The 14,772-nt window shown below is 41.0% G+C and overlaps 1 protein-coding gene across 1 annotated transcript in view; it reads right to left on the bottom strand.

The window, feature by feature from the left end:
* Positions 1–2,189: 2,189 nt before the first annotated feature.
* Positions 2,190–14,772, bottom strand: part of TBC1D8B (TBC1 domain family member 8B) — a 46,165-nt gene continuing 33,582 nt past the window's right edge. The window contains exons 13-21 of the mRNA XM_073641195.1: positions 12,486–12,615; positions 11,906–12,004; positions 10,567–10,635; positions 9,527–9,770; positions 9,381–9,446; positions 9,202–9,285; positions 8,646–8,702; positions 7,994–8,091; positions 2,190–6,759 (exon numbers count right to left, since the gene is read on the bottom strand). Coding sequence (XP_073497296.1) covers positions 6,355–6,759; positions 7,994–8,091; positions 8,646–8,702; positions 9,202–9,285; positions 9,381–9,446; positions 9,527–9,770; positions 10,567–10,635; positions 11,906–12,004; positions 12,486–12,615 — 1,252 coding nt within the window. The 3' untranslated portion in view covers positions 2,190–6,354. The remainder of the gene's footprint in view (positions 6,760–7,993; positions 8,092–8,645; positions 8,703–9,201; positions 9,286–9,380; positions 9,447–9,526; positions 9,771–10,566; positions 10,636–11,905; positions 12,005–12,485; positions 12,616–14,772) is intronic.

The raw sequence follows: 14,772 nt of genomic DNA, 5'->3' as shown, positions 1-14,772 counted from the left end.
GACTGTTTAAGTACGGCATGTTGTTGTCCGATTGTTACAGCAGGAAAATCTAATCACAACTGATGATCAGCCTAAATACACTGGTCAGCATAAAAAACACAACCTGGCAGGATAGAACTGCAATTCCCAGCAACAGCAACACACTAAGCTGGGCGTACAGTGCGCCATCCTGCACAGAAAGGGTGTTACCAATATTTGCTGAGAGAACACCTTTGCTACCCTGCGATGGCGGCATCACCACCACCTCCTCTACTGCCAGCAGCACCCACAGATTTAGTGTGGCCATGCCAGGCAACCAAGTAAGATGTAGCTAGAGCATTTCAGGCAACAATGTTACAATAGGCTGAATTTGGCAAATGTATTTACCCATTTCTATTAAAACAACAGATTCTTGGACATCATCTTTTCTGGATTCCTAAGTTTACCACCTAAAATCCTTTGACTAAATAAAGTAGTAAGAATGGAAACCGGAAACCAGATAAGATTCTTTTATTAAGCGTAACATTTACATTACTCTTGCCATGGATACAATTATTTATATATATATATATATATATATATATATATATATATATTTATTTATATATATATATATATATATATTTATATATATATATATATATTACAAATACAAAAGACAGAGCATAGAATTGTAACCCAACTAAAGCAGCTGTGACTGAGGAGCATGCTGGTAAGTGTAGCCTCATGTATGGTCCCTTCAATACAATTTACAGACTTGTCACACACGGTGGGTGTCCCATCAAAGAAAACCCGCCTGAATAATTCTGCCAGTTACAAGGGGATATAAAATATTCTATTCTAAATTCTAGAAGAATTCTGACTTAATTTCTGAGCACACTTCACTAATGAATGAAAAGCAGCAATAATCAGCCCACAGGGGCTCTGCTAGGCAATGTGATCTATGTCCACTTAAAGTGGTTGTACCCTAGTGATGACCCCTTCTTAAGTGCTGCAGTGCCTAAAATTAAAAAAAACACCACACTTACCTCCCGGACTGACACTGCTCCACTAATGTCGGTGCTGTGTGTCCCAGCGCTCATGTGATATTATGCCTATCAGTGACCTTCCATCTGATGGAAATGTGAAGGCTGCAGCCCATCAGCGGTCATGAGCGATAGAAGACATAAAGCAGACATCACTGGAGTGGCATGAGTCTGGGAGGAGAGTAGGCGTTGTTTTATTTAATTTTATTTGGGGCACTGTAACATTTAAGAAAGGGTTGTCTAGAAGAGGTAAACACCTTTAAATAAATGAGAAACAAAAAAAATGTCTTCAATGGTCATGTATAATACAACGTAATCACCTAAACTGACTAAAGGCATCTCTAGGGCTATGCAGGACATTTGGAGCTCTGTACCAGAAAAACAGGATTCTGACCACTATAAAGATTAAAGCAGTTGTCCACCACCAATTAATGTTTTTTTTTGTTTTGTTTTGTTTTTTACACTAAACCTTTAATATGCTGCAGAATTTAAAAAAAATAGGTTTTGGCACCAATTTTTTTTAATTTATTTATTTTATTTATAGAGCAGGGAAGAGGTTAAAAAATAATGAAAACTTATACTCATGTGCGCTGCTGCTGCCACTAGATTTCAAATAGTCACTTGGGGTGCGAGGCACATCGATGATGTGTGTCGCGCCCTTTGTAACCGTGTGAGGCAACATGCCAGAAGGTCCGAAGAGAAAATGGATGGAGAAAGTGGAGAACTCGGATGAGAGCTGCACCAGCATTACACATGTGCGGTAGGCCTAGGACAAGTGAGCTGAGTATAAGCCTTTATTATTTTTTAACCCCCTCTGAGCCCTACATTTATTATGCTCTGGGGTCTAGGGCTCTTTTCATGCCAATTTCAATTTGGAAGAATTTTATTCGTACCGAATCTAATTTTCCAGAACAACGGCAGGAGACCAGAATATTGTAAGAAGAGGAATACTGTAAGGTCAGTAAGGCAAGTATGATTTGTAAAAATTATATTCTGCCTTGGACAACCCCTTTAAACTATTTAAAAAACAATTACGGTAATCTGCACAATCTTAGACCCAAAATCAACATGGGGTTAAAAGGTCGAGACTCAATTAAATGATCACACTTGTATGTGTGCAATGTAACCGTCATTTACTATATATAATGGAGTCAGGGCAGTAATAAGACAAACATATACACTGTATCCATTCTGGTACATTTGTATTATTGCATATTTGTGAAGTAATCCAGCCCTGGGGTCCGCACCGTGCACAAGAGAAGACTGAAGCAACTCCAAAACATTCAGGATACCAATAAAAGAAAGTGTAAATTGTATCTCATTAACTGAGGATTAGCGCTGGTGCGGAGGACTATACACGCCGGCTAATGATAAATACAGAGTGGTATCCATACATAATCCCAGAGGAGGACAGTAGGAAAAGAGATCTGGCTTATTTCTCTTTTATTATTCTTTGATCCCTGTAAACCATTATGTGTTATCACTGGTCAGGTAATGTCTGGCAATAGGACAATAAATATGGCTCTGTAAATAGGATTCTTAGTATTAGACATACATATATATAATTCTATCCAGATGAATGTCAGGCACACAGAGGATATACAATATTCCATGAATGTCTCAATGTTTTCTTAGATTTCCCTGCTCCGCTTCCTTCATCCCATAGATTGCACCATGTGATTCCTTGTAGTTTTGTATGATGGGAAGCCAGGATTATACTAAGTATTTTCATAAGCAGAGCAGTGTTACATTGGGATTTAGAATTGCCTTTGGATCTTATGCAATGCAAAGAGGATTGTGTGGCTACATTTCTGAAGATTAATGAGGTTTTCCAGTTCCAAAAAGACCCCACTTCCCTTCCCCTGCTGCAGATTTAATTTATTTTTTCAAACAAGAGTTTACTCACCTTCCCCGGGTCCAGCACTGGTTCTTTACCGCTGCTCCCTGCGTGCATTATTGTCTGCAGTGCTCACGATTTGTCGACATCACTGCAGCCAATAACTGAGCACAGCGGCTCTGAGCAGCTCGGTTTGGGTACCAGAACTATACCCGAACGTGAACCAGAACCCGAACCCCATTGAAGAGAATAGAACACCAAACTTTTGAGCGGGAACATTTTCTCCCTCTTCTGCACTTCCCCGGAACTCTGAACATTGCACGTCTGGGAGAAGTCCGTGTTCAGCGATAAACACAGGATACTGACTGTCTGGTATGAACCCCGAACTTTTAAGCTAGGCTTCGCTCATCTCTAGTTAGCATTGTAGACAAAACCAGACCCAGGGAGCAGCGGTGGATACTCAGTGCTGGATCCAGGGAAGGCGAGTAAAGAAAATTGTAGCCAGGGAACATGGGCTTTCCAAAACTGGAAAACCCTTTAAAGAGAAACTTCCAGCTGATACATGCCGCCAGAATCACATGGGCAGTAAACGGAGGCTAAATCCCTCATTAAAAACATGTATGTTTTGCTGTGAAACGCTGCAGCACTTTAGAGAAAAACATACTTGAAGTTTGAAGGGTACGCCCTCGCTACCTTCTCGCTGCCCACTCAGGTAGACTGACATGCCTCTCCATACAATAGTCTTAGATGAAGAATATAATGGAGCCGGTCTAAAATTCAAGCTCAGAGCATCATTTCTTAGAACTGTGCATAGTGCTGTTCCCTCTACTATTCCTCCTGGTAATGTATAAATGTATAGACAATCAAATGTTACCCTTTGTCTTGAGCAATCATCTATAAATGGACGCTCCAGAGTTGTGCAATGGCAGACTACAACACCTTTATTGTATTCATATCATATAAAAATCTAACATTTAAGCAGCAGAAATCCGATGCAGACCCTCAGATTTCTTCCCTGGGCTTACTGCAGATGTTACAATGTGTGCCGCAGATCCACGTGGGCATTCGTACTATTGTGATACAAAGAGGCTCATCCTCTACATTTCTGCTGGCAATAATTAGCTAAATATGCAGCTATTTTTGCGGTAGTTTTTTTTTCTCTGGCGGAACCAAAAACTCCTCAAAAAAAATTTCCATTGCATGTGAATGGGTTTGTGGAAATCCAATACCATGTATGGGATGCAGATTGTCGTGGCATTACATCTAAACGTTGGTCTGACGGATTGAGAATACAGCCTGTACTTCCCCACAGAAAAGTGTAAACCCTGAGATTATGGAATTGTGGCCATTAGTGGATGTATTATACCCTCGGTGGAGTTTTCTGTATCCTTAGGACAGGCCGTCAGTATCAGATCTGTGGGGATGCCAGGTGTCAGACCCCCACTGATCTGATACTGTTCAAAATCCAATAACACTGATCAATGGCGGCATCTCGTTGTCAGATCTCCACTGATCTGATACTGATCAGGTTTCCCAAAGACGAGTCAGGAACATCATATGACCAGAGAACTCCTTAAATTTACCTACCAAGCACAAAATGAATAGGGCATCACTAAAGTATAAGTAACGTTAATAGGCTTCAGGTCTGAGAAAATCACAGTTACTGGCGGACTCCTCTGTAAGTAGGCACACTTTCTTGTATTACATCATCTTCCATTTGGGGATATTGGTTGGAAAGTTAAACTAACCCGGCAGCTTTAAAAAATAAAATAAAAAAAATAAGATAAAAAATACGGTACCATGCAAAATGTTACTTCACACTGGATACATTACCAGGATTTTATACAGGCAGAAATTCTTTCTGCAGAAAATGAATAGAACAGCAATGAAATGATAAATATACATTAAAACATGGAAGCTTCTCTCATCCACAGCAGATAATTGGTTAATCCTATCTTGGACGATTATAACATATCCACCATATATGCACTAACTGTCCATTACCTCTGAAACCTCCATCCATCATTAAAGGGTATCCCAATATGCAGGTGTAATATTAATAATATTAACAAATATCTCCAATTAGCAATGTAGTATAGTTCTTCTGATTAGCTATGTAATTTACTCCATTGCAGTAGCCTAGGTATCCATGGTTACTACCATTAACAACTAACTGTCACAATATGAGTGGTTGTAACCATGGATACCTAAGTTACTGCAATGCCCTGCACATGAGGTAAGCAACATAGCAAATCAGAAGAACTATACTTCATTTCTAATTGGAAGTATTTGCTAATATTATTATTGCTCCACCTACTACATATTGGGATAGGATCTTAGAGATGGGAATACCCTTTTTAGGGCAAAGATGCCCAACCTTTGGTGCAGCTCACTGCATTCACTTCTATGGAAGTTTCAAAAACAGCCAAGTATGACTTATTGAGCGATTTTCAGCACTCTCATGAAATTTAATGGAAACAGCCATACTATGACAGCTTCCTCTCCATTCACAGCAACCGTGAGATAAGGTTAGCGACCCTAGTTTTAGAGACAGGTGAAGTGATCGGCATCTATCGGTCATTTATGGAAGATTTTGTGGATATCCCAAAATGAAGTTTGGAGTAACTCTTGGAAGAGGACCTGTCAGCAGAACAAAACGACCAGTTTTTGCATTTATTTTATCCCTGATGCTCTCCTGAGTATTCCAATTGTTTACGTTTTAAAAATCTGACGTACATTTCCAAAGATAGGTGTCTTGTTAATTAGTGCACCCAATATGCCAATTTTTATGGTCTTTAGCAAGAGTGCATGGCTCACAGGATTCTCTGGGGGCTAACAATTAGGTCTCCCTTTTTCTGTTTTTTTTTTCCTTTAATACACATTTATTTGCTTTATGGGTGTCAGGACAGATTTGTGTCTATTGAATGGTTGCCAAACCTATACTTCTGTAGCAGTTTATATTGGGTTGTGACTGTGCTATTAGCCACCAATCAGTCTTTTCCCAAGTGTGTAGTGGAGAAGCTGCCCAGGTCCTGTCCATTGGATCAGTCACCCGAGTCTCATCGTCCTAACACGGCTTTTAAAAGTGAAACATCGAGTGTTTCAAACACAAACCATTCAAGGTCGCCATAACGGAGCTGTCCTCTGATTCGTGCTGCCTGTGATTCGCTCCCCTTTAAATGGCATAAGTGAATAAGCAGCAGATATCAAGAAATAAAGACATTTTACTGTGCGTGCAAACACGTGACCCTGGCCTTAAATATATAATATTTAAAACGATATTACTTTTTTAAGCATAACTTGAGCCACAACCATATTTTACAGATGTGATAGTGCTGGAAAGCCCACATACACAGCACATCTGAAGTGAGGGCTATTCTCCCTATTAACAACAACAGCCCTAAAAGATATAAAAAAGTGTCAACTGTGGCCCATCAAAAGAAAAATGAAGCTTTAAAAGGTGAGGTGGTCATTTCATGTAGTGGTCTGTGCAGTGGAGGTTAGAAGTGTCCTTTACACCCTCTTACTAGCGCGCCTTTGAGATGTCCTAGCGGTTTCTAACTTGGCTTTGAAATCAGTAGGCTTTTCAAAAAACCTGACAAGTGAAGGTTCGTTAAGTAGTGAGGCAAGGATCTGCTCAAATGCAAAGGACCATTCAGTGTCTTCTTTGGAAGGGCCAGGAACAGCATTTTCTGTCTCTTGCAGAGCAGCGCTCCCCTGAGTGCTGTCAGTAGGCTTCGTACCTCCCTCTGCCGGGACGATCCGGGCCGGTGACGCTGGCTTCTGCAGTCTCCTTCCCACTTCTTCCATACGAAGGAGGAGACTGGTGACAGCCGCAATGGCACGGTATAACAATTCTTCATCAGGGTCCCCATGAAATAAGTTGTATAGTGTCTTTGAAAACTGGATGAACTGGGTCTGATGAGAGATGGTTGAATAATTACAATATCATACTAAACTGTAACATAATTACAATATTGCAACCCCGTGCTAACTAGTGAGCCACCATGATGCCCTGAGATACAAAGTAGTAATAGGTGTAGAAACTAGGAATGGGAGGACAGGTGTAAGCTCGGGGCCTGGTACCTGACCCAAATTATATTTACTAGAATAGTACCTGAACTTCAAGCAGAACCTGAACTCCATTGAAAATAAAGGTTGCCCGAACTCTCCTTACCCCCGGACTCCAAACACTGCGACACGGACTTCCAGAGAAAGTCTGTGTTCGGCGTTCTGCCCCAGACAGTGACTGTCCGGTATGAAGGGCGAATATTTCTGGTCAGGTTCACCCATCTCTAGTAAAAACACTGCAGAGAATCTGAAATGTCAAAAACTCACAAAAACAAAAAAAGGAAAACACAACTTTTTCAACTAGTTTGCAATGGTTTAGACAAGCCCATCCCTTTTGATTTCTGTGTCAACTCGGTGGGGAGGTGCAAAAGGTATTTTTAGAGAAGTAAACCTTTTCCCATGTATTTATAAACATACACTTTTTGGTAATACTCAAATGTACTACTTTACTTTTCAATATGTCTTGAATTGAGAAAAAAAAAATATGAACATCTCTAATACTTTTTGGGGTGAGGAAAATAAATTGTGGTCAACTACACTTTTCTGTACATGAAAACAAAAAATAAAACCAAGACTGTTACGCCTTGCCCATTTCAGTCTATTTGAATGTCTGAACACAGTTTTTGCAACTCAAGAGTATATGTCCAGCGAAATGCTGAGGATCTATTTCGCCTATTTTACCTCTTCATCTGCTTCTGCAGTGCACAACAGCAGGGAGGAAGTAAAGGACTACAGTAATTCCTAGGCTTCTAGTTAAGCATGAGGAAAAGTAGAAGTGTGCAGGTTGCAAGTTACTGAAGCTAATACACCATGTAATGCTGGGCACATGAACCTTTGCCATAACCTCTGTCGCTCATAGAGATCCCTCTCTCATATTCACGTGTCCTGCTACTACTTGATCACAGCATCTCCATCATCTGCACACAGTGATGGTATCAACTATAAACTAGGTCATCGGTAAAAAAGAAATACTCCTCTCTCTGTACAATGTAGACCAGTCATATACAAGGGAATAAATGGTATTTCCTCATTTTTATTTTGTTGAAATTTCTACTGTAAAATAATGAAAGTGAATGATTACCTGGTTCATTCTGGGCAAATCCTTAATACTTTCCTCCTTCCGCACCAGTTCATCTTGCCACTGTTTCAAATATGCCTGAATATCAATCTTCCCTTTACCTTTAAAATCAAAGTCATACAATTCAGAAGTGATCCAAGTCCCCACATCGTACTTCCCATGCAGATCTGGCAGATACGGTTTGTTTTTTTTTTTGCAATTATTATGATGAGACAGAACATAGCTCATCATAGTATGAAAGTCTGGAATCATAATAGTTGGGGTATATATGATGAGAAGACTTTTTATACTAGCCTAAACTATTACATAACAGGGCCGTTTTGTACGCCAGTCTTGATTTTGGGGTTTTCTAGAGTAAAATGCACCATATTCAGTTAGAGGTGTGTCTCTTAATGAGTTTGGCGCATCTTTGAGTGGCCAGCATCCAGAGTAAGTAATGTCCTCCTACACTGACTGGCATATACTTCTGCCATAACTTTTATGGCATTAAGCCACGCTCACCCAGTCATTACATTCAGCCTATTTTTCAAAAGTTGGTGGAGCTCGAATAAAAACTTCTCCAAGTTCTAAAAATGTTGTGATATTTGCAACAGATTTATGTCCGTTTTCTGGTGCAAACTGGTAAATGAATTGGGGCCCAAATTTTTCAAAGTACCTTTCTCAGGACTCTTAGTTTTGTCTTCAGGGCTGGAGATTTCTATAGGAGATGACACTGTTGAAGAAGAATGTATTAGATATAAGTAGATAAAAACATACGTTGCAGTTCCTCATAAGTTAAAATAACCTCTGGAGGCAGATTCTCGGGGAGAGCTATATCCGGCCCAAAGATTTTAACAGCTCATTTACATATTAAGAAACATGTGGATTTCTCTGGAATAAGATATCGGATCACAGATATGAAGGTATCACTTTATTGCACTTCCTATGACCTACATAGACTTCTTAAGGAGGGTTTATCCTACTGACAGATTCCCTTTAAAGATGTAGTATCCATGTATCTTTGCTGGAGGCTGATACACTCTAGTTGCATTGTCATAAACTGGCTTTTAATGCTTAATAATTAAGCCCATTAATATGACATCAAACAAGAAACATAAGTCCAGCTTTTCTGGCCAAATCACAAGCAATGCAATAACTGTAGAAGAAACAGACAAGAACGAGACCATAAAATCTTGATTCCCTCTAGAACATCACAGTTATCATTCATTTACCATGAAGTTGGCTGAAATGCATCAGTTCCTCTTTGGATAGTTTGGCTTCCTCTGATGGGCTCAGAGATCCCACTTCAGTAAAAGCTAAAATTTGACAAATACAATACATTGAAGACATCAACACAATACACTTATGATGCATTTTATTTCTATTTCTATAAATGTCTAGATATACAGACCTGGCGGTATGTGCATTTTGAAGAGTAGCTTGAGCCGGTCAGTAAAGCTGCCATTAACAATAATATCTAGAAGAAGAGTAAATTAATTACTATTTGTATTTGTCCTCAAACTTGTGTTATTTATATTAATATAGCGTAAATCTCACCGAATGCCAATGCAAATTCTTTAAAATTGATGAGACCATCTAAATTTTCATCCAATAGACGGAAGGTCCACAATGCAAGCGAGTCCACGCCCGGAGAGTAAGCCCAGGGGCTGAGAAGATGGTACAGAGTCCGGAACTGCTGGCAGTCTATGTGGTACTGCTCCAGATAGGGCAGGCTTGGGTCATGGTGACTTAGTATTGCGCTGTTATTCACACTCCAATAACAAGACAAGAAGTGTTCTCTCTTAGAAAAAAAAAGTTTTTTTTTTTATTATCATAGCAAATAACTCAAAATGTAAGCGAAATCAAAGCAATATCATCCAATCAAATACACTCATCTATCAGATTCCAATATATTTCAATGAATCTTAATTTATATATCTGACAGTTACAGAATTAGATGGCGGAGTGACATTATAAGAGATGTAGCTACACCAACCGGATGGTAAAAGGGTTGTGGCATGCTGGCTTTTCAGAAGCGCACCGCTCTCCTGCTTCCCCACTCCCTGCTTGCAGAGCAGTAGTTACAAGCTCTATATCAAGGAGATCATAAGCGCGGGCTCCTTGCCTAGGAGACTGACCACCGCTGACCGGTTACTGATCATCCCCGAGAAGTCTAAGCAATGAGCAGTAAACAATTCTGCATCAGTGTATTCCAGCCAAATACCCCCCCACCGTAATGTGTAACACTGCAGTGTGTGACAATACCGCTGCCCCGCTCCTTGCCATTAGTGACAGTCATTCCATCTAAAAGCTGGTGGCCAATAAGGGGCCACAATGTCCGGCAATGCTTTAGAGAGCTGACACTGGTATCATCAGATAATTACCATGTAGTGCTAATTAATATTTTTTCTCTGTTTATGAAGGGATTTATAATAAAAATCAGCGCTGTCTTGGCATAATACCTGATACAATAGTACCCACACATTTACTTCTATCCAGAAATCTAATTTCTGATGAATCTTATTTTTCTAAATAAAGGATGTCTGTACCAAATGTATTCAGCTTCAGAGGAGGACCACAATAGAATGAATTATTACCTTAAATATGCAATACAGCTCCTCTAGATCAGCAGGACTAAACTTCACATCCTGTGAAACAACTCGAACCTGCAGGGAGAACATGAGAAAGAGGTGCTGGTAAGTGTAGGCGGACTCAACACATGGCTTCGTAGGCGAACCGAGACATGGAGATCTCAGCGACACGACACGTTGAGACCCGACATGTGCAGATGTTGGAGACATGACACGTTGAGACCCGACATGTGCAGACGTTGGAGACAGGACACGTCGAGACCCGACATGTGCAGATGTTGGAGACACGACACGTCGAGACCTGACATGTACAGACGTTGGGAGACCCGACATGTGCAGACGTTGGAGACAGGACACGTCGAGACCCGACATGTGCAGACGTTGGAGACACGACACGTCGAGACCTGACATGTACAGACGTTGGGAGACCCGACATGTGCAGACGTTGGAGACAGGACACGTCGAGACCCGACATGTGCAGATGTTGGAGACACGACACGTCGAGACCCGATATGTGCAGATGTTGGAGACACGACACGTCGAGACCCGACATGTGCAGACGTTGGAGACACGACACGTCGAGACCCGACATGTGCAGACGTTGGAGACACGACACGTCGAGACCTGACATGTACAGACGTTGGGAGACCCGACATGTGCAGATGTTGGAGACACGAAGAGACCCGACATGTGCAGACATTGGATATACCACACGTCGGTGACCTGACATGTGGCGATGTCAGCAACCTGACGAGACCGAACATGTGCAGATGTTGGAAACACAACACGTCGGCGACCTGACACGTGGAGACGTCGGGGACCCGACACGTGGAGACCACACATGTGGAGACACAACATATGGAGACAGGACATGTGGAGACGTTGACGACCCAACATGTGGAGGCGTTGGCGACTCGACACGTGGAGGCCCGACACATGGAGACATGACACGAGGAGATAAAACACATGAATATGCAGGCCATACAACACATGAAAACATAGGCGATATGACATGTGAATACGCAGGCCATACAACATATGATTAGTTGGTGACTCTCTTACTCAGGCTGCTGCATTGTTAAGAATTGTAATACTTAGAATCTTAGTAAACTATAAACTACCACTTGATTTTTAATTAATCTCTTTGCAGGATCATTTAGCTCTGCCCTCAATTTAAGGTATTATATGGTGTAGACGCAGTAGTATGTCGTCCATATATTATGGATACATGAGACTCAATATTTCAGCTCCTGGTGATTTGCGTTACATGTACTCAGTCTCCATAAAGCAAATACAATTTTTTTTCCATTTCATAAATTGCATAAAATAAGAAAATGGTACACACCACATTTTGCTTGGTTGTCATTTCTAAAGTCTGGATGACATACAGGCGGTTTCTAGTTCGCATGCTTTCCACATCTTCATAACGAATGGACCCAAATCTCTGGCGATTTTCCATTTTTAAAACAAACAAACAAACATGCTTTTACAAATCAAGATAAATTGTTCTTAAAGAATTAATCCAATCTCTACCTTTTATGGCGGAGACAGGAATAACGGCTTTAGGTCCTGGCTCCTAGCCACCAGAGGCGAGGTTACAAGAACAGCCGAGCACAGCTGCGCTATGCTGTTTACATAAATCCCATAGAAATTAATGGGATCTATGAACAGAGCGTGTCACAACTCAGGAGTTATGCCAACTACATAGCTTAGTTACACTGTTCCCACGATTCCCATTCATTTCCATGGGAGTTACACACACATGGTAGTGCAGCTGAGCTCGGCTTTACTTTAACCTTGGGTAGACGGAAGCTAGAAGCAGTTATTCCTGTCTCAGAATAAACCTCCAAGAATGTGCCCAATATTGATGAAATCTTTTCTTACATGTGCATGGCAGCCATAAGACTGCACACAGTGTAACACACCTCATTGGACTCCCTGATCAGTTCTGTGATGTCCACCTTTGTGCTGTTCCTCTTCCTATCGGCTACCGAGGAGGCTTGCTGGACACTTGAGGGAAGCGGGCTGTCCTTATTTATAACATTGTCAAAAAAACTGAAAATAAATAATTACTGTAAAATCATTAGGAAACTTAGGAAAACAAGTAGTGCAGTACAAATCCTCTCCTAATCTTCCCAATTAGAAAAGTAATTAGTTCAACGACATTGCTTTAATGTGGCATCAGGTAATCCGGAACATCTGATTAAATTATATTCAGAGATTTTGTGCTAAAACCTTTAAAAAAGTCTGTCTCCTTTCAAAAAAAGTTTGCATATACAGTACAGACCAAAAGTTTGGACACACCTTCTCATTTAAAGATTTTTCTGTATTTTCATGACTATGAAAATTGTACATTCACACTGAAGGCATCAAAACTATGAATTAACACATGTGGAATTATATACTTAACAAAAAAGTGTGAAACAACTGAAAATATGTCTTATATTCTAGGTTCTTCAAAGTAGCCACCTTTTGCTTTGATGACTGCTTTGCACACTCTTGGCATTCTCTTGATGAGCTTCAAGAGGTAGTCACCGGAAATGCTTTTCACTTCACAGGTGTGCCCTGTCAGGGTTAAAAAGTGGGATTTCTTGCCTTATAAATGGGGTTGGGACCATCAGTTGTGTTGTGCAGAAGTCAGGTGGATACACAGCTGATAGTCCTACTGAATAGACTGTTAGAAATTGTATTATGGCAAGAAAAAAGCAGCTAAGTAAAGAAAAACGAGTGGCCATCATTACTTTAAGAAATGAAGGTCAGTCAGTCCGAAAAATTGGGCAAACTTTGAAAGTGTCCCCAAGTGCAGTTGCAAAAATCATCAAGCGCTACAAAGAAACTGGCTCACATGAGGACCGCCCCAGGAAAGGAAGACCAAGAGTCACCTCTGCTTCTGAGGATAAGTTTATCCGAGTCACCAGCCTCAGAAATCGCAGGTTAACAGCAGCTCAGATTAGAGACCAGGTCAATGCCACACAGAGTTCTAGCAGCAGACACATCTCTACAACAACTGTTAAGAGGAGACTTTGTGCAGCAGGCCTTCATGGTAAAATAGCTGCTAGGAAACCACTGCTAAGGACAGGCAACAAGCAGAAGAGACTTGTTTGGGCTAAAGAACACAAGGAATGGACATTAGACCAGTGGAAATCTGTGCTTTGGTCTGATGAGTCCAAATTTGAGATCTTTGGTTCCAACCAGTGTCTTTGTGCGACGCAGAAAATGTGAACGGATGGACTCTACATGCCTGGTTCCCACCGTGAAGCATGGAGGAGGAGGTGTGATGGTGTGGGGGTGCTTTGCTGGTGACACTGTTGGGGATTTATTCAAAATTGAAGGCATACTGAACCAGCATGGCTACCACAGCATCTTGCAGCGGCATGCTATTCCATCCGGTTTGCGTTTAGTTGGACCATCATTTATTTTTCAACAGGACAATGACCCCAAACACACCTCCAGGCTGTGTAAGGGCTATTTGACCAAGAAGGAGAGTGATGGGGTGCTACGCCAGATGACCTGGCCTCCACAGTCACCAGACCTGAACCCAATCGAGATGGTTTGGGGTGAGCTGGACCGCAGTGTGAAGGCAAAAGGGCCAACAAGTGCTAAGCATCTCTGGGAACTCCTTCAAGATTGTTGGAAGACCATTTCCGGTGACTACCTCTTGAAGCTCATCAAGAGAATGCCAAGAGTGTGCAAAGCAGTCATCAAAGCAAAAGGTGGCTACTTTGAAGAACCTAGAATATAAGACATATTTTCAGTTGTTTCACAAGTTTTTGTTAAGTATATAATTCCACATGTGTTAATTCATAGTTTTGATGCCTTCAGTGTGAATGTACAATTTTCATAGTCATGAAAATACAGAAAAATCTTTAAATGAGAAGGTGTGTCCAAACTTTTGGTCTGTACTGTAGGTTCATCTACCTGTAAAAGACAAAGCTTTACTTACCTTCCCCAGGTCTAGCGCTGCCTCTCCACCACTGCCTCAGTCTCGCTGTTTGGCTGCAGCAGTAACGGTGCATCAACAGCGCTACAGTTAAAAGGGGTATTCCCATCTCCAAGATCCTATCCCAATATGCAGTAGGTGTAATAATATTAATATTAGCAAATACATCCAATTAGAAATGTAGTACAATTCTTCTGATTCGCTATGTTGCTTACTCCATGTGCAGGGCATTGCAGTAGCTTAGGTATCTATAGTTACGACCACTGATATAG

This window comes from Phyllobates terribilis, unplaced genomic scaffold (genome assembly GCF_046119375.1).
Source record: "Phyllobates terribilis strain yellow unplaced genomic scaffold, ASM4611937v1 Scaffold_7__3_contigs__length_470593459, whole genome shotgun sequence".
Lineage (NCBI taxonomy): Eukaryota > Metazoa > Chordata > Amphibia > Anura > Dendrobatidae > Phyllobates > Phyllobates terribilis.
Note: the sequence above shows the minus strand (reverse complement) of the source record. Positions and strands in the feature narration are given on the sequence as shown.